Source organism: Pelophylax lessonae (assembly GCF_965119305.1).
Source record: "Pelophylax lessonae genome assembly, chromosome: 10".
Lineage (NCBI taxonomy): Eukaryota > Metazoa > Chordata > Amphibia > Anura > Ranidae > Pelophylax > Pelophylax lessonae.
The window spans coordinates 228,819,550-228,847,075 of record NC_138777.1 but is presented as its reverse complement, the minus strand read 5'-3'; the positions used below and the strand labels follow the sequence as shown (position 1 = coordinate 228,847,075).

Here is a 27,526-nt window from a genome sequence, read left to right as displayed (position 1 = left end):
GCTAAGCCTGCCCCTCCCCTCCCCTCCTCCTACCCAATCACAGAAGCCTTTGTATTATATGAACTCATTCACAAAATATAAAGGCTTCTCTGAATGGGCAGGCTTAGCTGCTCTGTGTGCTTCTCTCACAGCCCCGAGTATCAGTGTATGCTTCAGCAGAGCCATAGAGCTCTCAGATATAAATAATAGAGATAAGTTCAGGAGATGTCATCTACCTCCTTGAACTTAACTCCTAGTGGTGCCTTCATGTTTTACAAAGTGACTGAATTCCTGGAATACAGTTTTAGCATCTACTGTTGAGGAGAGGGGACATTACGCTGCATGCACAAAGTACATTTTTGCTTTGAGTTCATGATATCAATGTTAAAGTACCCCTAAAAATTGGACAGCAAGCAAAAGATCCAACCAATGCATGGTCACAGGCTCTGTGGAATTGATTTCCTAAAACTGGGAAGTTTAAAAACTGATGCAGCTGTGCATGGTAGGACTTCAGCTTATTTAGTTAGGTTCCAGGTTTTTTTTTTTTTTTATCAAAGCCTGATTGGTTTCTATGCAGAGCCGCACCATGTTTTTGCACTCTCCAGTTTTAGTAAATTAACCTGTATATGCATATTTATTATGTCCCATGTAGACACACCCCATTCAGATTTTCTCAGAACAAGAATCTATTCCGAAATAATCTACTCGCCTGATTGGCCGCGTCTGCACAGGTCCAAGGTTGGCCAACAGACAAGTTTTTTTGTTTTTTTTTTTACCAGAAATGAATGAATAAACAGCGGCCTTGTTAGGCACTGTCCCACAAACTCTAAACACACATAGGCTGGAATTTATGAATAGTTACTGAATAACCTACAAACTCAAATCTCCAAGAACTGAAATAAATCTGTTTATTCAGATTTAAGTATTATCTCCAGTAAATAAATTATTTCTAGTTTGAGAAAAAAAAAACTATAACAAAATAAGACACTCATCAAATTCCAGTTCAACATGACATAAAATGTTATTTAAATACATATCTTGCAAAATGTTTTATCCAATAAACTTTACAAACTGTGCAGCTTAACAGGAAAACTCCATCACCATGCAATATAGCACGGTGTCTGCTGGTATATTAAACTATATACAGGAATAGAGAAATATTACACATTAACAAATCGCTAACGAGGCTGTTAGAACATAGAAACGTATTTGGGATCTGGAGGCGGAGACTGGAGTTCAAATCCGGCAAATCTCAGATAAATGGTTTATACCTACAAAAGAGGAAGAGGGTCAGTGTGAGATATTTAAACACCATACACTCATATATATCATGGCTCCCAGATGTCAGGTCTGTATTTTTCTCGGAATTCTTGAATTATTTTACAAGTTATTCATTCAGCAGTCTGTATGTAAGCCAAAATATATTAGTCTGTCCTGCCAATCATTGGGGGGCATTTATTATTATTATTTTTATTTATTTATTAAATAAGTAAGGGCTTATACACACAGGCGTACATTTTTCTGCATTCAGATCTGCAATTTATATGGATGTGAATGCAGCAGTATTATATACTAGGGATCCATGCACACTGTTCTCTTTTAGTCCAACCGAAGCTAGGAGAATTATTCTGCATATGGACCAAAAATTAGTGCTAGCCTTTACATGATTACACTGTATGTACATGGACCCGCTAATGGCCACCTCTGCTGCTCAGAGCAGTCCCCCCCCCCCCCCCCCCTTCCCGTTTTATCCTTCTACCGGTAGTTATGTTGAGTTAACAGCTTCCTTAATGTTGGGTTATCGGCTTCCTTAAAAGTAATACTATTATTACGTTATGGTTTATATATAATTATTATTACATATTATACCCAATATGCCGATCCCATTGTACCTTTCCAACTACCCATTTTATTCCCCTTCCCCTATATATATATAATATGCATGCTCAGGGCTGACATTTAACCCTTTCGCTGCAAGGTCCGTACTTCATATGCACATGACAGCTGGGGGGGCGGGTGGTGTTTACACACATTCCCAGTGGCTGCAGGCACTGGGACTGTGTGTATATCTGACAAGCAGACTCCTGCCTGTCCTGTGGAAGCATTCAGGTGGCTGCGCTGCCACCCCACTGCTTTTACACACCCCCGGTAACGGCCCATCTGTGGTGTGACCCAGAACCAATATAAAAGGGCTGCCAGGTAGAGGGAAAGGAGAGGAGCAGACACACATCCGCTCTCCCTCCTTATTGCTGACCCAGCAAGTGATGTGTTTGATGTCAATTCCGGGTCCACTTACCTGGCTAGCATGGCCAGGTAAGAATGCATTGCATAGCATTACATTCAGTGGCGCACAGGGGAGACATTGGGGGTCTTTCAGATCCCGGATTTGTCTCCTTAAAGAGAACCTGTCACCAAATATAATCATCACAGCATATGTGATGAAAAAAAAAAAAAAGTTAAAGTAAAACTAAAGGCAAAACATTCTTTTAAGTTTTGGATAGAGTGGAGATGGATTAGAACAGCTGTCAGTTTTTATTACGGTCTGTGCCCCTGTTGGGGAGAGTCACCCTCTTTATTTGTCCTGTTTACCATTATTATTATTAAATTAAAAGAAAACTCAGATCTTGAGTTGTCCCCAGAAAAGTAATTGAGGGGAAATCTTCCAATGGGGAGACTAGCTCTGGTGATCTGGGGGGTCCCCAAGAAATTCTCTTAATTTACCAGGCTTTCCTCTCACTTCCTGTTTGGCTATGGGACAGGAAGTTAAGGAAAATCTCCGCAATAGGACACAGATGGCAAAAAAAATAAAAAAAAAATCTGACGGGTTATGACTTTACTCTATCCAAAATGTTAAAAAAATAAAAAGTTTTGCCTATAGTTCTAATTTAAGTTAAAAGTTTAAAACATTACGTTTAAAAAAAAAAAAAATGTAAATATATATATATATATATATATGTGTTTTAAATTGTAAAAAATAAAAGCTACACCTAAGCACATAAAATCCCCCCCCCACAAATTCTTTTGAGGCACCCCCCACACATACAAATGTAAACACACATACGACAGGGGCGCCTACGCATGAAAAATCTGATTGTGAGGCACGTTTACATATCGCCGCGCACGCCGCGGTGGAAGCAATATTTCTAGCACCAGACCTCCTCCGTAACACAAAACAGATGACCCACAGAGGGCTTTTTATTTTTAAAGGGTCACCTATGGAAAACAGAGTGTACTGATTTGACATGTTGGATATCTATTTACTCGATGCAACCTCGTGGCAAATAGGGTCTATGTGTGATGTTGTGCAAACAAACATGACATGCATATGGTAACTTTTTATGCAGGATTTTTTTTTGCTGCTTCTGATCAACACATATGAGGTCTAAGGTAGGTTTACATTCCTATACTAGAAGTTTTCTTTAATTTTTTTTTTTAAGCAGCTCAAAGCTTGCTGTACACACTGAAGCTATGTAAAACAATGCCTAAAATCACCATACAACCTCCTACACACCATGGCGGGGTTTATTGTGGTATAATCCAATGATCTATTCCTATAAGACCACCTACTGCTGTACTAAAATTGTTTTAGTTGTGTCTGTAGAGCAGGGGGTATTCAAACTACGGCCCTCCAGTTCAGTAACTACAATTCCCATCATGCCTAGTCATGTCTGAATGTCAGAGTTTTACAATGCCTCATGGGATGTGTAGTTCCGCAACAGCTGGGGGGCCGTAGTTTGAGGATCCCTGCTAGAGTTTATTAGCACCATAGATACAAGATTTAATAATAGTAACAGACAAACACATGGATAGATTCTGGTCCAGGAAGAGGACAACATACCAGTCAGATAAAAGCAGAAAAGGAACACTTACTGGAATACGGGTTTTAGGAAGAAGATCAGACAATGGTGGAAGGACTGAGGGAAATGTGGCTTTGATTCTGGGGAGAGAAGCAGCTATTAGTGAGCAGTTAGACTTTTAGCCCCTAAAAATTAAAGTGATGTGTTCAGATGGAGGTGTTAGGAATGGTCAGCAATGGCATCCCTTTTTATATTGTTACATGGTGCTACCGGGGGATGAGAATGGTTATATTATACAACTGTAATAAACACCAACAAGGTTCACAGAATAACAAGGACTACAACATATAACCTATGAAGAAACACGGCCTGGAAAAGCATTACATCCCCAATATACAGCATTATTCAGTTCACTGCATTCATTATTTCTGTTTATTGATTCTTAACCACTTAAGCCCCGGAAGATTTTACCCCCTTCCTGACCAGCGGGTATTTTGCGATTCGGCACTGCGTGACTTTAACGGACAATTGCGCGGTCGTGCGACGCTGTACCTAAACGAATTTGACGTCCTTTTTTTCCCACAAACAGAGCTTTCTTTTGGTGGTATTTGATCACCTGTGCGATTTTTTGATCACGCGCTATAAACAAAAAAAGAGCGTCAATTTTGCAAAAATAACAATATTTTTCACATTTTTTTATATGAAATTCCCCCCAAAAAAAAAGTAAAAATCAAAATTTTTTAAAATTTTCGGCCAATTTGTTTTATGCTACATATGTTTGGTAAAAAAAATCGCAAAAAGCGTATTTTGATTGGTTTGCGCAAAAGTTATCGCGTTTACTAACAAAGGGAAAGATTTTTGTCATTTTTGTTGTTTTTTTTTTAACGCGTAATGGCGGCGATCTGCGATTTTTTTTGCGGTACTGCGACATTGGGGCGGACAGATCGGACCCTTGACTGACATTTGTGACACTTTTGGGGTTACCAGTGACATTTCTACAGTAATCAGTGCTATACATATGCACTGTTACTGTAAAAATACACTGGTTGTGAAGGGGTTAACTTTATTTGGAAGGGAGGGGCTGTGTGTATCCCTAGGGGCGTGCTTTCTACTGTGATTGGCTGTGGGTTGAGCTGTAAGGACACTGATCAACGGATCTACATACTAGATCCGTTTTATCAGTGTCTTTACAGCGAGGAGAATGACAGGCAGCTTGTTTACACAAGCTGCCTGACATTCTCCCTCTCCCCCGCCGATCGCCGAGTGACCGGCGGACATCGGGTCCGCTGGTCACACGCGCGGGGGGGTCCGTGACCACGCGGAAGCGGGAGCGCGCCTCCGGGGGCGCGCGCTCGCTCCCTAGACCCTCACAAGCTAGTGACGTAGCCCTACATCACTTTGCCTGTGAGGGGCTGACTGCCGACGTAGATCGGCGTTAGGCAGTCGGCAAGTGGTTAAAAAGTGATAATGACACACGGTTAAAGAGGTTGTAAACCTCAGAATTTTTTTTCAAAAAGTACACCTGAAAGAAAAACACATAATGAGCTAGTATGCATCGTATACTAGCTCATTATGATATACTTACCTTAGAACGAAGCCCCGACCGCTCACTTCTCCCATGGTTGACATGTTCTGTCACCCTTCTTTCTTCCGGGTTCGCGGCATCCGGCCATCTGATTGGCCGGACCCGTGATTAAGTCACTCCTGTGCATGCGTGTGGGAGCCGATGGTCGCGGCACGGGGCTCTAAAGGAACGGCACCAGCGGCCGTTCCTTCAGAGCACATGTGACACTGATGTCACTGGCTGCATGTAATGTAAATATGTCCTAAACGGTGCATGTTTAGGAGATATTTACAGTACATATAGGTAAGCCTTATCATAGGATCACCTATAGGTACAACTTGCAGAGTAGGGTTTACTTCCTCTTTAAGACCATACCTATCCATCTTAGTACTTTCTTTATGCACGGGCATTAACCACTTCAGCACTGGAAGATTTTCCCCCTCTTCATGACCAGGCCAGTTTTTGCGACATGGCACTGCATTATTTTAACTGAGAATTGCGCGGTCGCGTGACGCTGTACCCAAATAAAATGTATATCCTTTTTTTCCCCACAAATAGAGCTTTCTTTTGGTGGTATTTGATCACCACTGTGATTTTTATTTTTTGCGCTACAAAAAAAGAGCGACAATTCTGATGGAAAAAAAAACTATTTCTCTTTTGTTCATTGACGGATACACAGCTCCTGATCTTCATAACCATTAGGTTATACTGCCCCCTGCAGGAGTAGGACACTAGGCAGGAAAATAATCTGGCTACACCTATGGGCAGTCCCGGGGGTATACTCCCCCTCTCTGCTATAGGTACTCACTTTTTTTTCTGCCTAATAAGGAGTAAGGACCTAGTTCCGTCCTGGCAAATTTTTTCCTTTTAGATTTTTTCTCCTGTGAGATCTACAATCAACTGCCGGACCGGGCAACAGGCTGGATAATCTAGATCCAGTGGTCACCCCAGTCTGGCCAGCGAGCGCACGTAGACCTCAGCTCTGCGCTAGGTCCGCCGCGATATAGCCCCACTGGATGGGGGCTGGCCTGTGAGCTAACTCATGAGGTCGCATACAACCGGGTCTTGGCATTCCTCCTTGCCCACAGCCCCCCCATTTTGATGGAAAGGGGTTCTGTCTGGAGCGGTGCCAGCCTGATTCCTGGTATGGCGAGTAGCTGTCTTTTGCGCAAGCCAATCAATATACACTTATTTTTGGTTAAAAAAAAAAAAAAATCCCAATATGTAGCAGAATACATATTGGCCTAAATTTATGAAGAAATTGGATTTTTTTTATTGGATGTTTTATAGCAAAAGTTTAAAATTTTATTTTTTTCCCCCCCAAAAAGGTCGGGTTTTTTTTGTTTGCACTGTAAATGGAAAAAAAAAAAAAAAAACGCAGTTCTGATCAATTATCACCAAAAGAAAGCTCTATTTCTGGGAAAAAATGTCAAAAATTGTATTGTGGGTACAGCGTCGTATGACCGTGCAATTGTCAGTTAAAGTAACTCATTGCTGTATCACAAAAAAATGGCTTGGTCATGAAGGGGGGTAAATCTTCCGGAGGTCAAGTGGTTATAAAAAAAAAAAAAACCCTCTTTACTGTACATTCCCTTTAAATGACCTCAGGAGTAACAAATTATTCTGATATACATATATGTGCTACAAGAAAGAACTTACTGCAGAAATGTACTGTCGGTTGAGAAACCTGGATTTTTCCACCACCGGGGAGATGACGCCAGAACTGCTCCTCCTATCAGGAAAGGTGTACTGTGCTGAGGCGTCGCAGGGAGAGGTAGCATCTTCCGAAAGATTATCCTGGGGAATTCCGGAGACACAGCCGCTGTCCGATCCACTGGAGCCACCTCCAGACATACACTGTGAAGACTCCGAACTCTCTGTAGCTGGAAAGAAACACAAATCTCATTACCTATCCCCACGCTCTGTTACATACAAGGTACAAGATTTAGGCCGTAGGGCCACACATACTCATGGAAGGCTGACTGCAGCTTGTCTCGTTCTCCAGCTCATCTTCCTCCAGGCAGCTGCTGGTCTCAAAGGGCCTGTTGGCAGAAAGAACCCCAGGCAGAAGGGTCTGGTTCACATACATGTGCAGGTTCAGAGGTCCCAACAATGAAGCAGAAGAGGGTCCACAGGCAGAAGGCACAGAGTTACAAGTGATGGGTGCCTGGGTCCTTTTATAAGGGTCCGAGTGGTCAAACAAAGATACAGCGATGGAGGCTCGAGTTCTGGCCCCTGAAAACAAGAAAATGGATATATTATTAATAAAGTTCACCTTTACCATAAAACTATACAATCAGATTAATGCAGCGCCAGAGGGGGATATTGAGATACCTATAATGCAGTGACAATATCAATAATAAATAGTGACTGTGCACAGTGAGAAAATAAAGTGCCAGTGCTAAATAAATAAAGTGACAATATTCAAATAATCACACAATAAATAACCAATGATAGTGGTCCAAAATGTTAAAATAAATAATTATTGTGCCAAGTCCATAAAGATATCTTCAGTGCTGTGCAAAAATTGCAATTAAGGTGCTGGGGCTCCAATACCACACATGTGACTCCGTGTGCTAAAAATGTAAATGCTAGCAGCTCACCTCCCAGTCTGGTTTATAAATTATAATGAGCCGGACTCGCTGTGTACACTACCAAGGTGCTTGAGTAATGGAATAGTCACCTCTTCCTTCTCCTCTCTCAGTGCAGGGATACCTCCCAATCTGGGCCATGGGTAGTATTTAGCCAGACATGCTCTATACACTATCATGATATTGGGGTACTAAAAACGTCACCTCTTCCTTCTCCTCTCTTAGGGCAGGGAAACCTCCCAATCTGGGCCGTGGGTAGTATTTAGCCAGATACGCTGTATACACTATCATGATATTGGGGTACTAAAAACGTCACCTTTTCCTTCGCCTCTCTCAGGGCAGGGATACCTCCCAATCTGGGCCGTGGTAGTATTTAGCCAGACATGCTGTATACACTATCAAGATATTGGGGTACTAAAAACGTCACCTCTTCCTTCGCCTCTCTCAGTGCAGGGATACCTCCCAATCTGGGCCGTGGGTAGTATTTAGCCAGACACGCTTTATACACTATCATGATATTGGGGTACTAAAAACGTCACCTCCTCCTCCTCCTCTCACAGTGCAGGGATACCTCCCAATCTGGGCAGTGGATAGTATTTAGCCAGACACGCTGTATACACTATCAAGATATTGGGGTACTAAAAACGTCACCTCTTCCTTCTCCTCTCTCAGGGCAGGGATACCATGTATAAAAGTAAAAACACCAGTCACATTATTAGCACACGGAGTCACATGTGTGGTTTTGGAGCACCAGCACCTTAATTGCAATTTTTGCACGGCACTGAAGATAGCTTTATGGACTTGGCACAATAATTATTTTTTTTACAATTTTGGAACACTATCATTGGTTATTTATTGTGTGATTATTTGAATATTGTCACTTTATTTAGCACTGGCACTTTATTTTTCTCACTGTGCACAGTCACTATTTATTATTGATACCGTCACTGCATTATAGGTATCTCAATATCCCCTCTGGTGCTGCATTAATCTGATTGTATATTTCTATCTGTGTTATTATTATTATACAGGATTTATATAGCGCCAACAGTTTGCGCAACGCTTTACAATGTGAGGGAAGACAATACAGTTCAAAACAGGAGGAGCTAGAGGGCCCTGCTCGTTAGAGCTTACTGTGGAAGCACTGAATGTATGCTGCCATTGGGGTGTAATTAATTTATATTAGGTTTTTTTTTGGTTTGCGCTGATTTTACATACCTGCATAGGCAGCTTTTTGGTAAACAGTGTAAGTGGCGACTCGATAAAAACAAGCTGAGCAGCTTTGACCAAAGTTGAATAATACCCTTGCTATGGGTGTAGGCCATTTGCATACCCTACGAAGCCTGGCTGAAAACTCCCAGAGATGGCATCATCCGTGGTTATAGAGTCTCCCAGCAATTACTGGCAAAGGTGGACCAACCCTTTACAACCCAACTGAAGCCACAGAAATAATACCATGTTTATCTGACTAAATATCTAACCAGCTCCATCTCCACAGTTGTCACTTTCCTCTTTACAGCAGTTGTGTGGCAATCACAGGATTGCTTAGTGAACTTAAAGCGGAGTTCCACCCTAATTTGCATTTAAATCTGCATGTGCTGCTGATCACTCCGCCCTTCCCTTTTGGATAGTGTCATATTTTTTTTTTTTAATATATAGTACCTTTTCTTCTAAAAAAGATCCATTTCTGTCCAAACCCGGCCGCGGCGAAGTACGTCATATCCTCTTTCGCAATAGCTCCTTGGATACCAGTGTAAGCAATCCCAGAAGCCAATGGGCATCCTCCGCGGATAGCATCGCGTTACTTCTAAACCAGAAATGACGCAATGCTAGGCTCCACTGCTACGGCCGGGATAGTCCCACTGCACATGGGCGAGATTTGGAGGTGCTTGCTGGGTAGCCAGCAGCACCTTATCCTGGAAGAGACTCCTAGTGGACTTCAGATGCCCACACTCAGGATGGACACTTGCTGGATCAGAAGGCTACAGTGAGTACGAACACAGAAAACGTTGACATATGCAGCATAAGCCGATTTCCAATACATATTTGGCGACTATCACGGGGGTGATTTAAAAAGAAAAAAAAAAAGGCTGGAACTCCGCTTTAAAGTATAAATTCACCTTTCTGATTATCTTATGCCCATATTTTGGGTGTACCATGCTCCAGACCTGCACCCCTGATCCACTCCCTTCCTGTAACAGCAGGCGGGGGATCCTCTCCCTGCACCCGCTGTCACATTTTGAAAATAGAGTGGCTGTGTGGAACTCCACCCACACAGCCACATCATTTATTCACAGTGATCTACAACCTAGAGAACTACAAGTACCAACAGCCACTGTGGCTGACGGCCTGTAGTACTCAAACTGCAAGGGGGCACTGATGATCGCCCGTGTAGTTCATTACCAAGCCCTGCAATTTGCAAACTGTAAGCCCATATGAAGCAAGGGGCTGAAAGCTTGTATGGCTTGTCTGCAGGTGCCTGACATTGACATTGCCCCCCTGGTCCACTGATCACGGGTGCAATGCTTTGCAGGCTCCTGAGGAAAAAAATAAATGCAAAATTTTTCCTACAAAAATATGTGCATTTATTATATTTTCCCAAAAGATGAACTTAGCCTTTAAATGGGGAAGTGAATACCATGTATCGCTTCCTCATAGGTTGGATGGGTGAGATGTTACATTTTGTAGCGTTTCAGACAGCGAGGAAGCAATGTTTACCTCATCAGCTTGGCGAGGGAGAGACACGTGGAAGCAGGTGAGTATTCTGTCACAGAGTTTAGTGATCCTGTCGAGGGCAAGCTCCTGAGAGTCACAGGATTGGTGATCCTTAGGCCTCTTTCACACATGCGGACCCCGTTCAGATCCGCCTGTCAGTTTTTCAGGCGGATCTGAACGGAGGCCCCATGCATCTCTATGGGGCAGCGGATTTCAGCAGAGACGTGTCCGCTGACATCCGATCCCGTCTATCAAATCCGGACGGATGGAAACCCTATTTTCCATCCATCTGGCGGATTGGATAAGAACGGACAGGCGGTCTGTTCTCATCCGATTTCCCCATAGAGGACAGCGGGGATCTGACAGCTCCGTCACCGCACACAGAGCGGAGACAGTGCTGCCATCTGCCTGATCAGCGGGGGATCGTGGATCAATCCCCCGCTGAGAAAAACGGAGTTCGCCGACGGAGTGGACAGTGTGAAAAGGGCCTTAGACTGAATACGCCTTTGTATTTATGAATGCTCACACAGAGAATTAAAGTTGAACTTCAGTCACAAAAAGCTTTTATTCAAATAGATTCCTCTTCAGCCACAAAAGGATAAAAATCCATTTAGTGTGCATCATACGCCCTTGCAAAGTTAAGTATCACCTTATAAAAGTATATACATACACAATATGCATAAAAATGACAGGAGGGGGCGGAGACAAGACCAGTCACCCTGCACAAGGAAAGAGTGAGCGGTCTTTATTACAGGAAGTCTCATGCCAGATTAATACACAGATCTGAAAGAAATATACAAAGCTCACGAGATTCAAGAAAGAATACACAGAATGAAAGGTCTATTAACCATGTTTACTTATCCCGAAATTTAGGTTTAAAGGCGGGTTACTAACTAATTCAAGAATAGAAGTGGAGTTCATAAAGTTCATGGCATTCCTGTGGATTTTGTTCTGCCTGTAAAAACATTGTTACCAAAATACCTTTCATATTTGATCAAGCTGTATTGTGGGTCTTATTTGGGTCTTGGATTTTTCATGCAGACACGCACACGCACGCACTCGCACACACGAGCCATAGAAGGAATATTATGGCTTACCTCTGCCTTTCATGATATAATCAATAGCGCGGTTGTTTATGGCTGCGTCACTTGGCTTTATGTCCAAGAATGGCTTGTTGCCAACACCCATAGAGACCATTTCCTGCATGCGGATCTCTGGATGGGGAATAAAAATCTTAATGAAATACTGAAATCCTTTACAACTCAATTATAATAACCATTATGTGTTATGTTGCTGTCAGAAAATCAATGTAGGAAGTAGTTTACACCTTTTTATAGATGCCGCAGTGCACCGATGTCCAGCATAACTCCCGGTCTTCATCTCAATTCTTATCAGTCCCATTTTGTTAGTCCTCATTTACACGAGAGTTCTTAAAGGGGTTGTGCAGCAGCCCCCCTAATACTCTATCCAGAGATGTTCACAAGTGCCTCAGCCGCCTGGGACTGACTCTCTCCTGATTGGCTGAGACACAGCAGCGGCGTCATTGGCTCCTGCTGCTGTCAAACTCAGGAAAAAGAGGGGGCGGGGCGGGGCCGAACAGCAGCTCCGAGTCTGAATGGATACACAGAGCTGTAGCTCGGCTCGGGTGCCTCCATAGCAAGCTGCTTGCTGTGGGGGCACTCAACAGGAAGGGAGACCAAGAGCTCCAGCCAGGGACCCGAGAAGAGGAGGATCTGGGCTGCCCTGTGCAAATCCACTTGCACAGAGAAGGTAAGTGTAACATGTTTGCTATTTTAATGGAAGAAAAAAAAAAACTGAGACTTTAGAATCACTTCAACCTCTTCCAGACCAGGACTTTTCTGGCACTTGTTTACATGTAACAATTAGTATTTATTGCTGGAAAATTACTTAGAACCACCCCAAACATTATATATATTTTTAAAGCAGAGGCCCTAGAGAATAAAATGGCGAGTTTTGCAATGATGGGAACTGATGGGCGGCACTGATAGATGGCAATGATGGGCAGCACTGATTTGCATCCCTGGTGGCATGGGTAGGCATCCCTGGTGGCTCTAGTGGCATCCCCCAAGGGTCTGCACTGGTAATCAATGCTCTGATTACCAGCACAGACCCCCCCCCCCCCCCCGTCAGGAGAGCCTGTTAGGCGTGAACTGAGGAAAGCCGATCAACGCCACTTCCTATTTACTATGTGACCAGCTGTGATTGGACACAGCTGGTCACATGGTAAAGAGCTTACCTTATAGGTTCTTTACCGGATCGGACATACGGTGTGTCAGTGTGACACAACGCACCGCCGATCTGCGCGCCCCCCCAATCCTGCTGGACGTCATATGACGCCCAGTCGGGATAGAGCAACCACTTTGCAGCCGTCATTTTGCTATACGACGGGCGGGAAGTGATTAAAGAGGCGCTCTAGTCTGGAAAAAAAACAAATCTTGTAGATAATCAATCTTACCTGGAAGTGGGAGCGGGTACCTGTCACAAGCAGGTACCCGCTTTCCCCCTCAAAAGTGCCAAATGTAGCAGTGGAAAAGGGGGGTGTGAACAAGTGGAGTTTCCCCTTTTGGATAGGGCTCTGCTTTTTTGCCTTTACAACCGCTTTAAGGGGAGCTCTTTGTGTATTAGAACTGATTGATGTAGTACCCATCTGTGACCTTAAGGGGAGCGCTTTGTGCATGAGACCTAATTGATGTAGTACCTGTCTGTTACCTTACCCAACTTCCACCCACCCTATAGAAAAATGACGGCAGGCAGGATCCCCTCTCTTTCTGGGACGATGCCATATGACGTCGGCCCAGAGTCACTGCCCTTGCGCCCCCGTAGGGTGATGGTGCGACCCCAATCACGGAAGTGCCGTTTATCGGCTCTCCTCACCTCATACTGACAGAGTGTGAGGAGAGGAGAGCCGGTCTGCGGCATCTCCTAGCAGGGGAGATGTATTAAAGTGGTTGTAAACCCTCACATACACCCAGTGAAGTGACTGGCTTCAGGTAATACACAGAGATAAAACAAATCCTCCTACATAAGTTGTACCTGTATATCTACAGCATTCTTTCCCCTACATCCATTCAAAGTGCAGAGGATCTCTCAGCTCTGAAAACAAGGGGGGAGAGCTGAAGTTACATCAGTGAGGAGAACTCAGAGCTGATTGGAAGAGACACACCCCGTTCACACTAGTGATCGACTGATATCAGTTTTTCGTTGCCGATACCGATATTTTGGCCAATGCATATCAGTGTCACCCGATATGTGCCGATATTTCCGTACATTTAAACATTTTTTTTTCTTGACAGGTGCTCTTGTGGAGGGATCTGGAGGTCTAAAAGACCACAAACCCCTCCTCTGCACTTAAAAGCATTCAAAATGCATGGTTGGCTATTTTGAATGCGGTCATTTATTTTAATTTGGCGCTGAGTACCCGGAAGTGATGTTATGACATCACTTCCGGGTTTTTGCATGGAGACCCAATCATAGCCAAATGCGGCTTTGATCGGGTCTTCGGCGGCCGTGCAGGCTGGTTACCTGTGTCTCCCGGTGGGACAGGAGACCCGGGCGAGCCACGGAAGGCGGTGAGAGGGGGACGTCCCCTCCCGCTCCTTGTAATGACAGCCGAGCGGCTTCTCAGTCGCATTGGTTGTCATTACAAGACAGCCGGCCGTCCGCTATGGATGCCGATTCCGGGGGTGATGCCTCTAGCTGCAGGCATCACTCCGGTACAAGCACTTTCTGAAATATCGGTAACCTCTGGGGCCGATTCTGATATATCGGGGAAAGTGCACATCGGCCCTCGATAATCGGTCGATCCCTACTTCACACAGGAGAAAGGAACAGAGCTGAGGTTGTCAATCACATGCTGTGTGCTGGAGGGGCTCTCTCCGTGTCACCTTTTTTCTCTTGGTGTCAGGAAAACTTGGCAGAAGTGACGCATGCTGATAGCAGAGGAAGGAGGCAGCAGACAGAAATGACACCTAGTGCTCTGAATTGAGACAAAAACGGTATATGCTTTGTTCATGTCTGAGGTTTACAACCACTTGAAGTGAGCAACATGGGCAGAATAGTGGTAGTCTCATTTGACAAAGGCCCACTTTAAGGGTTAGAAAGCCACGTCATGCCGTATATTCAATGTTTAAAGTAAACTTGTACTTTTCCCATCCCCCCAACATTTTACAGTTGTTTGATGTTGGATGTTCCCTGCCACCTGTTTGCATGCTGGAGCCAAGTGGGCAAAAAAAAAAAAAAAACAGATCTAAGGTTTCTCCCCACATGGTAATTCTTGGGTCTTGTGCCTGGCTCAAGCTCACAGCATTGCATTGTGAGGTTTAGGAGAGAGATTCACATGCTCTCCCATACCCAGACAGGACAGGTTTTTCTCTTTACTAAGGCAAACAACTAAAGACCAGTAGCGAGCGACTATTTTATGATCATGTAGAGCAGTGGTTCTCAACTCCGGGCCTCAGGGCCCACTAACAGGCCAGGTTTGCAAGATAACTGAAATACATCCCAGGTGATATATTTTGCTGCTCAGTGATTGCAGTATTCCAGTCTGCATCTCCCCAAGGTGATACTGAAAATCTGTCCTGTTAGTGGGTCCTGAGGACCGGAATTGAGAAACACTGATGTAAGGGCAAAGGACAGATTCACGTTATTGACACCCAAACAATATTAGATATTAGTGCGATAGACACCTTTATTCCTGGTAGCTTGCTGCCAAAGGATTTCAGCAATGTCCATGGTCCAGGCTTGCTTGACTTCAATGCTGCTTGCTTGAAGAACGTGCGTGTCGTTGGATTTACGTCTCCTGAACCAGATTTCGAAACGCAGTCCGCTGTCCCCGGAGTTCTCAGTCAAGCCGATATCTGCGGTCTGTCAACCAGAAAAACTGCCATCAACAACTGCCAGATCCAAATTCCAGAAAAACAAAATAGCCTTGCAAAAATAACAGACTCAGATAACGTCTGGAGCCAAGCAAGAACTTGAGCTATAAGTATAGCTGTAAAAATAGGACATTGCACAGAGTTCTGCTTCTTACTTTTTGTATCTTTTCAGATGTTCTAAAATATTCTATGACCTTCTACAAGATGACCCCGGTCTGAGAAATCTGTAACATGCGATTCGGACCAACCCATACCAGATACTATTATCGGATATTCTTGGTAACTTTATAAAAAGGAAGTAGGAAACTGTATAGGAACAACCCACTCACCCAGCGCTAAACGTAAAATGATATATAATATAAAATATAAATAAAAAACGACTATTAATGTCAAAAAGCTGCTGCTATAAATGGAGATATGTAGAGAAAGGTGCGACTAGTTCAAATAATGAATACAGAACAAAGTAACACTAGCAACGCTGAAAAATGAAAACTAAAGCAGGGACACAGTCATAGTGCACAACATGCAAGTGTAGAAACTTCACAGTGGCTGGATCCTCAGAAATTGAAAGCCTAAATCAAGTGCAAAAGTCCTTAAACATATAATAATGGGCTTCCTCTGTACACCAGTGCACATCCACCGTCACTCCGTGCCACCCCAGTAAGAATGGACACTCATCATACACACATACATATATATATATATATATATATATATATGTTAATATGCGCCCTCCGTAGAAGTCCTTGATGACGAAACGCGTAAGGGCATGAGCACACAGTCCCGCGAAATTTAATTCAGTGCATCCCCTAAATGTTGTGGGACTGAGCATTAATTTTGGACTTTGTAGCCCACTTATTTCTGGATTTGTCTTCTAGTACTTTGATCTCGCAAGTAATTTTGCTTTACTAAGTATCAATCACTTTTCTTTTGCGCTGCTTGTGTTCTTTCACATTTTAGGGTGTTTTTCACTATTGCCAATTATTTTTAATTATTAGCAGCTGCATTTATTTGTTTATTCAGTTTATGTTTTCAATTTTATTTTTAGCGCAAGGGATTTACACTATTATAATCTTAAAAACCCGTGTACAAAACATACCTATTTTCAGCTCACTTCGTTCCAGTAATGTGATCCACACGTGGTTGTGGCAGCTGCAGGAAAGAGGAGGGGCGCAGCAACAATGGCTGGGACATGGAGGCCTATGGGTGACTGGGACATGGAGGCCTGTGGGTGACTGGGACATGGAGGCCTGTGGGTGACTGGGACATGGAGGCCTGTGGGTGACTGGGACATGGAGGCCTGTGGGTGACTGGGACATGGAGGCCTGTGGGTGACTGGGACATGGAGGCCTGTGGGTGACTGGGACATGGAGGCCTGTGGGTGACTGGGACATGGAGGCCTGTGGGTGACTGGGACATGGAGGCCTGTGGGTGACTGGGACATGGAGGCCTGTGGGTGACTGAGACATGGAGGCCTATGGGTGACTGAGACATGGAGGCCTATGGGTGACTGGGACATGGAGGCCTATGGGTGACTGGGACATGGAGGCCTATGGGTGACTGGGACATGGAGGCCTATGGGTGACTGGGACATGGAGGCCTATGGGTGACTGGGACATGGAGGCCTATGGGTGACTGAGACATGGAGGCCTATGGGTGACTGAGACATGGAGGCCTATGGGTGACTGAGACATGGAGGCCTATGGGTGACTGGGACATGGAGGCCTATGGGTGACTGGGACATGGAGGCCTATGGGTGACTGGGACATGGAGGCCTATGGGTGACTGGGACATGGAGGCCTATGGGTGACATCAGCGCTCCTGGACTTCCCAACTGTTGCCGAGCACTCCCTCCCTCTTCTCCTCTGAAGCCGCCACAGGCTGATAGAGGGGATCACTGGACTAGAGTGGCCTAAAAATTGGTATGCATTGTGTGTATAAATATATATATCTTTTTTTTTTTGTTACACAGATTAGTCAGCACAGGTGTCAGGGGGGACATTTTTAAGACTAATTAGGTTTAGGCTGGAATTCTACTTTGAAAAGATGAATGGAGTGCAGAGTCGGGTCCACTTCCTGAAAAGCTGGGTGCTGAACTCCACCAAATCTTGTGTCCTGTTACGTGCAGTTTACACAATTGTAAAGGAAAAAAATGCTGTCTGCAATCGCTGGTAGCTTTAATAATCTGGAGTCCCCCACCTGGGACGACGACCACCTCTGATGCATTTCACCCACAAGTCTGGGCTTAAAGTGATATTAAACCTTCACTTCTTTTTTCAAATAAAAAATGTTATACTTACCTGCTCTGTGTAACAGTTTTGCACAGAGCACCCCAATCCTCTTCTGGTGTCTCCTGCCAGCACTCCTCTAGCAAGACACTTGCTAAAGGGGGAACTTGTGCAGGCTCGCTCCCAATCCTACTGTCTGCATCCATAGACACAGACAGTGGGGCTTAGCCACCCCGTCACAAAATTTGATTGACAGTAGCAGGACCAATGCCTGTGGAGAGGGAGAGAGACGCTTCTTTCGTGCTCAGGTAAGTAAGGAAGGGCTTGGAAAGGGGAATCGCCTGCACACAGTTTTATTTTTTACCTTAGTGCAGAGAATGCATTGAAGCGGTGTTCCGGCCTCCCCCTCCAAAAATGAAAAGTCAGCAGCTACACACACTGTACACATACTGTAGCTGCTGACTTTTAATATTGGGACACTTACCTGTCCTGGAGTCCAGCAATGTCGGCACCGCAGGCGATGTTTCCATTGGCTGTCGGATGCTGCCACCGCCATTGGCGGTAAGGGAACCCGGCAATGAAGCCTTGCGGCTTCACGACCGGGTCCCTACTGCGCATGCGCGAAGCACGTTGCACTCAGTTACTGGCCTGGAAGGAGGAGGAGGGGGCTGAACTTCTGACGTACCTTGTCGCGGTGAGGTCCAACAGGAGTGGGGACATGGTACCTGTCAATAAACAGGTACCCACTCCCCCCCGAAAGGTGCCAAGTGTGGCACTGGAGGGGAGGGGGAGGAGACAGATAAGCAGAAGTTCCACTTTTGAGTGGAACTTCACTTTAAGATAAAAAAAAAACCTAATTCTTTAGAACCACTTTTAACTGTAGATATCTACACTTAAAGCGGAAGTTCCACTTTTCTGTCCTCTCCCCCACTCCTCTTAATTTTCATGGGTACCCACTACCACTCCGTCCGCCTAAGCGACCAGAGTGGAGGTTTGCCCCCCCCCCCCCCCCTCCCCTGTTCCCTCAGCCTCTTGAGACATTTAACTGGTCCCAGGTACAATTCACAGAACGCAGCTCGTGCATGCACAGTGGGTAGCCAGCTGGAAAGGCAGCCGGCTGCCCATAGTTAAGATGCTGGCGCCAGGGACCTGAAGACTGGCAAAGAGCCAGGTCAGGTGAGGACAGTGCTGGATCCTGGGATAAGTAAGTGTGTTTTTTATTAAGAGTCAACAGCTACAGAATTTGTAGCTGCTGACTTTAAAAAATGTTGTTTACAGAGTGAAGATCCTCTTTAAATTCAGACCAGTGGATGAAATGCATTAGCCAGAGGTCCCAGGCAGGGACTCTGTTCATGCTGTTTAGATGAATAAAGCTTCCAGTGAGTGAATCTTCATGAAGTGCAGTTGTTTTGTTTTTTTTTCTTTCAATTGCAGCTGCGATAGAAATTTATATGGAACGCTCATTCACTCACTTTAAATGACCTCTTGTAGATATAAACATCAAGGCCACCCTCGATCCTCTTAGGTTTGCTGAATAGGATGAGATCTTCGAAAAGGAAGACGTGTCTCTGGCACTTCTTGCGCCCCAACCACACTGTAAACTCGTCCTGCCTCACCAGCTGACCTTGCTCCTTCAGGTTTACCTGTAATCACAATGGAAAGTGGTGAATGTCAGTATGAATACATAGGTCATGAATTGTGAGACAATATCTTAAAAAGTGAAACCATACCAGAAACAGGCACCAGAAAAACATCCCTGTGCCAACAAAGGTAATTGTAGGAATCATCTGGAGTCTGATCCTAGACACAGTTATGTGAAAAGTCCCCTATAGAGCCTCACAATCCTGATGATTCTAAGTCGGGTATGGTTTCTGCAGCAATGGATGGCACCGCACATAACCAAATATCAAAAGTGAGAAGTCACCAGCTCTTCTAAAACGTATGCACTGAATGTCACAAGGGTCAATCTGTTATGCCAACATTTCACAAACTTGCAGGGTCCCCTTACTAAGGCCCCTTTCACACGATCTGTCCGTCGGACGGATTCCGTTTTTCTCAGCGGGGGATCGGCGGCTCGCTGTGTGCGGAGACACAGCTGTCAGTTCCCCATGCATCTCTATAGGGGAAATCGGATGGGAAAGGACCGTCGGCCCGCTCTCATCCGATCCGCTGGACGGATGGAAAATAGGGTTTCCATCCGTCCAGATTTGACAGATCGGATGTCAGCGGACATGTCTCCGCTGACATCCGACCCCCCATAGAGATGCATGGGGGGACCGTTCAGATCCGCAAAAAAAACAGACAGGCGGATCTGAAAGGTCCGCCTGTGTGAAAGGGGCCTAAGGGGAAAATTAGTTGACACAGTAAATCTGAGAATGGGGACCGTGCAAGGCCTCATAATGTTGACACGGTAGACCTGACGTACTTCTGTTTCAATGGTCCAATGCCTGCAAGGTCCATTACTGGTGACGGCACCTTCTCCCCGACTTATTCCGGGTGTCAGTCTTTGGTCACCTCTATTGGCCACTGCGGGATGAGTTTATTCCCGCACATGTGCAAGAGTGCAGTCATCCCGCCACACAGGCACTGTGCTGGGATGTAAACTGAACTGCGCACACGCAGCTAGGCGTACATTTTAAAGATGACTGCAAGCAGGCAGGCAGGTTTATTTTATAGCAGAAGAGACATTGCACATCTATTCTGCAATAAAGAGGCTGCCTGCAGTTTGGTCATTTTAGACTTTAGTTTAGATAAGGTGAACTGTCTATATCCACGCTTTTCAACTCCCGATGCCCTCATGTTGACTCACATCACAGTCTCGTATGGCATCCATGGCTAGTAGATCATTGCCGTGACGAAGCTGGAACTTGACCATTTCCTCCGCAGCCCGCAGATACACCAGCTCCTGTTCCTGAGCCTCTCCGCACTCCTTGATCAGATCCTTCAGGAGTAAGGCATATTTGCTCATACGCTGGATCGGCTTTAGCAGATAAGAAGCGAGGTCCATCTTGTCTCCCAGCTGACGCTGTTTATACTAAAGATAACCAAAAACAGAACCTAATTACCACCGAAGGCAACCAGCATCAGCGTCACATCTGGGGATAAAGCAAGTACAAAGTCATAGCAGGAAGTTTAATGTTCTTACTTTAAAAAATATATTCCCGTGGCTGGCGAGTAACAAATCCGACCTCGGCTTATTTTTGCTGTACAAGGCGTACATCCCAAACTGGTCTTTCTGTACAAGAAAAAAAAAAAAAAAAAAGACAAAAATGAGTCATTAAATGGGGATCTCTAGTTTATACCGTGTTTACAGCAACACGCAATTGTATGTTCACCTGGCCTGATAGTGGTTTTGCATGGAGAGCACTGCACTGAGCATGGGGATGATCCATTTGGAAACTTGCTGAGAGAACTGAACATGCTTTCATTTTGAAAAAGTATACCGTATTTTTGCGACTATAAGGCGCACCGGATTATAAGGCGCAGTATCAGTTAATGGTAAATTTTCAAACTATTTTAATATATAAGGCGCACCGGATTATAAGGCGCACTTTTTTTTTGGAACGTTGATCCGCGCAAGGTTTACTGGCAGGTGCTGATCGCGAACCCTCGGATGACAGTTCTGGCGGAAACTTTATGCCAGGCATCAACTATCCACTGGCACACAGTGGCATAACTGGCCCGGCGTTGCCTCCTGGTCTTCGTGAAGGAGTTCTCTCCTTCCATCACCCAGTTTTCCCACGTGATTCGCAGTTTCGCCTTAAGGAACGATTGACACTTATGTCCAGTATTTGCACCCCTTTGGTCAAACCATCCAGTTAACGGTAAATTTTCAAACTATTTTCATATATAAGGCGCACTGCCAGTTTTTGATCACATTTTAGGATTTTCAGTGCGCCTTATAGTCCGAAAAATACGGTAATAACTAACATAATTTTGTTAATGTTTTAGAGACAACAACTGAACCCCTATATCGTCAATTCGCCCTTGAAGAAGCTTTTTAGCGAAACACGTTGGGCTATGCTATGGGTGGTAGCACTATTGGCCCCACCTAATCAAACATAAGAGGGTTCACACACGTCGAATTGTTGTCAATTTTCATAAATTGTCCAAATTTATGTATTTTCTACATTTTCTTTCTTTTTTTTTTTCCTCTTTATTCTCTATATAAAAAGTGTTTTTAAATCTGTAATTTGAAATAAAATGTATATTTTTTATCAACTTGGTGTACATCATGAGTATGATACCAAGAAAGTCCCCATATAGCCCACATTCACCAATCCCCAACAGGGGTTTTGGTAACTCAATTGTCAGAGACATGCAAAAATCCGGAATATTCCTGCACTCCTTGGTAACTTTATTGAAGTATTAAAATCACATCACAGGTATGACGGGAACATAAAAGGTAACGCGTTTCACGCTAAAGTCAGCACTTTAGCTGGAGGTTTGAGTAAGCGCTGACTTTAGCGTGAAACGCGTTGCGTTTTATGTTCCCGTCATACCTGTGATGTGATTTTAATACTTCAATAAAGTTACCAAGGAGTGCAGCAATATTCCGGATTTTTGCATGTCTCTGAATCTCACAGACAAGCTGTGCAGCGCCCTGGGCTCCTGTTCACAACGTGTGAGAGTCGGTCACTCACCTAGAGCGCCATTTCTTTGAACATACAATTGTCGGAACATTGTACAGTGTATGCAAGAACAAAAAAAAAAATAAAATTACAAAATGTCAGTGCATCTATAAATACACGCACATTTTCCCATGTCTTGTCTCAATTATCACCTCAATACCACCCGCCGTATTGAAAAAAAAAAGCTTTTTCCTGGAGTGCCGTTTATAAATGGGACTGCAGAAAACCAGCATGCCAGAGAATGTACTTTTTGATTGCTATAAACCAATAACAACCATCACCAATGTACACATTCCAGTGTTTACAAACATTCTGGGGAATTACCCAAGTTTCCTTCCTTTGTGCACCTGATCAATAGAGGGAATGCAGAGATTTTCCGTATAGAAAACTGCGGCAGATTCCTGTTGTACGGATGTGACCTGTCAGCAGACAACTCACATCTCTCGCTGTCTGCTCCTGCAGAGATCACACTACACGAGCAGAGCCTGCAGCCTAACAACCCTACTCTTCCCTCCCAATCGGATTTGAGTGGGTGGCGGGGACAGGCAGAGAGATCAGCGCATGCAGCTCCAGCATTTCTGTTCTGTGCGCTGCATCAGTCACAGAACTGAGACTTCATCCCTTCTAAAATAACAAAGGGGCTTGCATCACTTTGTTAACGCCACCCATTCAATGCTCACCCTTCCTCCGTTGTGAATGGGGGGGAATGAACACAAAGCATTACTCTTCTAAATTTAGAGGATGAAGCAGATGCTGCTCCTAATTGCCAAAAGAAGTGCAACCCCTTTTGTTATTAAAGCGGAGTTTCACCGTAGTTCTCATTTGCTTCCTCCCCCCCTCCGGTGCCACATTTGGCACCTTTCAGGGGGGAGGGGGGAACGGGTACCTGTTTTTGACAGGTACCCTTCCCCACTTCCGGGAGACAGCGCTGCGGTACTGTCCCTCAGAAGTCTGGCCCCCTCCTCCTTCCCCCGCTGCTGAGCTAATCGAAATGCGCAGCGCGCTTTGTGCATGTGCAGTAGGGACCCGACCGTGAAGCCGCAAGGGTTCACTGCCGGGTTCCCTTACCGGCAATGGCGGCGGCAGGAACATCAGCTGCGGTGCCGACATCGCTGGACTCCAGGACAGGTAAGAGTCCTAATATTAAAAGTCAGCAGCTACAGTATGTGTACAGTATGTGTACAGTATGTGTAGCTGCTGACTTAATTTTTTTTTTGGGGGGGGGGGGGGGAACTCCACCTTAAGGAGCCATCAGTTCTCTGTTCTGTGGTTGTGACAGGCAGCACACAGGACAGAGAGCTAGAGCTAAATGCTCTGATCTCACAGCCATCCCTGCTCCAGTCATACGGGATGTGAGCTTTCAGCAGACAGCTCACATCCCTCTCTCTGCCCATGCAGTGATTGCACAGCACAAGCAGAGACTGCACATTTTTATCACCCTCCTCTGCTCTGAGCTGAGTGGGCACAGCTGTAAGACCGGAGCATGCAGCTCTAGCTCTCTGTCCCGTGTGCTGCCTGACACAGAACTGATCGCTTCTATTTAACAAAGAGGCTTGCGCCTCTTTTGGTATTCAGAGCACGGATCAGATGCTGCTCCGAAGTTTACAAGAGCTGTGCAAGTATATTGCTTGCACAACTCTTTGTTAATTCCCCCCCATTCACAATGGAGGAAGAGTGAACACTGAATGGGTTGAAGAAAGTGGTGCAAGCCGCTTTGTTATTTAGAAGTGATCAGATCTCAGTTCTGTGGCTGTGACAGATGCAACAGGAAAACTGGAGCTGCATGCTTCGATCTCTCTGCATGTCCCTGCCCTCCACTCAGCTCATCGTGAGAGGGAGGAGTAAGGGTTGCTAGGCTGCAGGCTCTGCTCATGTAGGGTGATCACCGCACAAGCAGAGAGAGGGATGTTAGCTGTACGACAGGTCACACCTGGGGGGAATCATCAGCAGATTTCCGTATAGAAAACCTCTGCATTCCCTCTATTAATAGGTGCAGACACTGCGCTAGATTTTATTGCAGGTCTATCTGCTTAGTTATCATGGTGCAGGACACTTGTCACAGTTTCCTACACCGTTGTAACAGCGCAGGAAGTTTAGGTAATTCCCCAGAATGTTTTCGGAAGGAGAACTGCAGCAGATCAAAAGGTGAAGGTGGGTGCTACTGACCACCACGGATTGTGGCATCATTTAAAGTGGAGTTCCAGCCCCCCCCCCCCCTTCCAAAAATTAAAAGTCAGCAGCTACACATACTGTACACATACTGTACACATACAGTAGCTGCTGACTTTTAATATTAGGACACTTACCTGTCCTGGAGCCCAGCGATGTCGGCACCATAGCCAATGTTTCCATCGGATGCTGCCACCGCCATTGCCAGTAAGGGAACCCAGGAGTGAAGCCTTGCCGCTTCACGGCCGGGTCCCTACTGCGCGAAGCATGCTGCGCTCTCTTACTGGACCAGAAAGGGAGGAGGAGGGGGCCAAACCTCTGACATAACTCGCCGCAGCGAGGTCCGACGGAAGTGGGGACAGGGTACCTGTCAAAAACAGGTACACCCCCCCCCCCCCCCAAAAGGTGCAAAATATGGCACCGGGAGGGTGCAGATAAGCGGAAGTTCCACTTTTGGTTGGAACTCCACTTTAAGTAAACGTGGCACTGACCACCAATGATTGTAGGATTGGGTTTTTAAAACTAAAAACATGAAAGCAATAAATGAACAATGTAAGAAATTACCTTTTTCCCTTTATATAGTAAAAAAAAATGCAAAAAAAATCTTTTTCAAGTGCTTGACAACGGCTGGAAATGCCTGTGATCAGCACAGGGCAAATCGGCACTGTCCAGACAGAGGGTCAGGGGAGAGGTGGGAGCACTGACAACAGATGGGCCATAGTAAGCCTGTGGGTGACTTCCTCATACAGCAGGGGCCTGAAACTGGCGGCCCTCCAGCTATTGCAGAACTACAAGTCCCATCATGCCTCTGCCTATAGGAGACATGCTTGTAACTGTCAGCTTTGCAACGCCTCATGGGAATTGTAGTTCTGCAATACCTGGAGGGCCACCAGTTTCAGACCCCTGCTGTATGGGGAAGTCACCCACAGGCTTATTATGGCCCATCCGTTGTCAGTGCTCCCGCCTTTCCCCTAACCCTCTGTCTGGACCGTGCTGATTGGCCCTGTGCTGATCACATGCACTCTCCCGAGAAAAAAAAAATCTATAGCAATACACACCGAACTGAGCATGTGCAGAGTGCCCCCAAGGCTTTTTACTAATCAGAAGATGGGTTGGGGACAGTGGAAGAAGGGGAGGATCAGGGAGACATGATCAATCGCCTTTTTTACACAATGCGGAGGATTAACCTCTTCGGTTCCACAGTGAGTATAACAAGCATGCTTTACTGCATATACAGACTGATTTTACTGTTGTGGGTTTAGTTACACTTCAAGTACTAAAAGTACATAAAGGCTGCAAGTACAGAAAAATAACTGCCAGAAACCAATAATCCAACTTCCTGTTTGCGCTGACAACTCTGCTTCTGCTGCACAGAAATCTCAAGCAGTGTTGTCTGCCCCGCCCCCCTCTTCTCCCCTGCGTGCAGTGCTCTGGTCTTGAACCGGCCCCAACGTATTGAAGGCAGAAATGGCTTTCTGTAGTCTGCGCTGCACCAACTTACATGTCGGAGGAAGCAGTGGCTGACCCTTAGGGGGTGGTTGCAGCAGCTCTCCAGTTCCTTCAGGAAATACTGACTGTGGAAATCCCGCAGTTTCTCCAGGTTTCCGAAAATGATGCCCCTCTTCCCCCGCAGATCCTGAGGAAGATCCATGCGATCCATTTCGGGGAAATAATGGTCGGTGATGTACCACAGCGATCGTACGTATTCTCTCTCTGTGGTCACCATTTCATCGATGATGTGCCGCAGTTTACTAGATGGGAAGAGGAGAAAAATATTACAGATTTCCACAGCTGTGCAAATGTTATCAGCCACACAGGGAGGGCATGGATTTAAAGTAAAATCAGGATTACATCATTACATTTATTTTTTAATGCAAGTCGTGTGAGTAACTGAACCGGAGCTGGAAGCAGCCTCATACAGTGCCATGCACAGCAGAATTTAGACTGGGAGCAGCTGCAGGAGGAGGGATTATGTGAGAGTAGCTGCATGAGGAGGGAATATGTGAGAGTAGCTGCATGAGGAGGGAATATGTGGGAGTAGCTGCAGGAGGAGGGATTATGTGTGAGTAGCTGCATGAGGAGGGAATATGTGAGAGTAGCTGCATGAGGAGGGAATATGTGAGAGTAGCTGGATGAGGAGGGATTATGTGGGAGTAGCTGCATGAGGAGGGAATATGTGGGAGTAGCTGGATGAGGAGGGATTATGTGGGAGTAGCTGCATGAGGAGGGAATATGTGGGAGTAGCTGCATGAGGAGGGAATATGTGGGAGTAGCTGCAGGAGGAGGGAATATGTGGGAGTAGCTGCAGGAGGAGGGAATATGTGGGAGTAGCTGCAGGAGGAGGGATTATGTGGGAGTAGCTGCATGAGGAGGGAATATGTGGGAGTAGCTGCATGAGGAGGGATTATGTGGGAGTAGCTGCAGGAGGAGGGAATATGTGGGAGTAGCTGCAGGAGGAGGGATTATGTGGGAGTAGCTGCATGAGGAGGGATTATGTGGGAGTAGCTGCATGAGGAGGGATTATGTGGGAGTAGCTGGATGAGGAGGGATTATGTGGGAGTAGCTGCATGAGGAGGGAATATGTGGGAGTAGCTGCATGAGGAGGGATTATGTGGGAGTAGCTGCATGAGTAGGGAATATGTGGGAGTAGCTGCATGAGGAGGGAATATGTGCAAGCAGCTGCATGAGGAGGGAATATGTGGGAGTAGCTGCATGAGGAGGGAATATGTGGGAGTAGCTGGATGAGGAGGGATTATGTGGGGGTAGCTGCATGAGGAGGGAATATGTGGGAGTAGCTGCATGAGGAGGGAATATGTGGGAGTAGCTGCATGAGGAGGGAATATGTGGGAGTAGCTGCATGAGGAGGGAATATGTGCGAGTAGCTGCATGAGGAGGGAATATGTGGGAGTAGCTGCATGAGGAGGGAATATGTGCAAGCAGCTGCATGAGGAGGGAAT

General features: G+C 45.5%; 1 protein-coding gene across 2 annotated transcripts in view; it reads right to left on the bottom strand.

The window, feature by feature from the left end:
• Positions 1–866: 866 nt before the first annotated feature.
• Positions 867–27,526, bottom strand: part of PLEKHG4 (pleckstrin homology and RhoGEF domain containing G4) — a 182,776-nt gene continuing 156,116 nt past the window's right edge. The window contains exons 15-24 of one of the 2 annotated variants that reach the window (XM_082270023.1): positions 26,071–26,320; positions 20,915–21,004; positions 20,579–20,803; positions 19,242–19,412; positions 15,353–15,530; positions 11,744–11,860; positions 7,309–7,575; positions 7,000–7,223; positions 3,850–3,916; positions 867–1,250 (exon numbers count right to left, since the gene is read on the bottom strand). In XM_082270023.1, coding sequence (XP_082126149.1) covers positions 3,875–3,916; positions 7,000–7,223; positions 7,309–7,575; positions 11,744–11,860; positions 15,353–15,530; positions 19,242–19,412; positions 20,579–20,803; positions 20,915–21,004; positions 26,071–26,320 — 1,564 coding nt within the window. In that variant the 3' untranslated portion in view covers positions 867–1,250; positions 3,850–3,874. The remainder of the gene's footprint in view (positions 1,251–3,849; positions 3,917–6,999; positions 7,224–7,308; positions 7,576–11,743; positions 11,861–15,352; positions 15,531–19,241; positions 19,413–20,578; positions 20,804–20,914; positions 21,005–26,070; positions 26,321–27,526) is intronic. The other variant, XM_082270024.1, reaches the window with a different exon arrangement.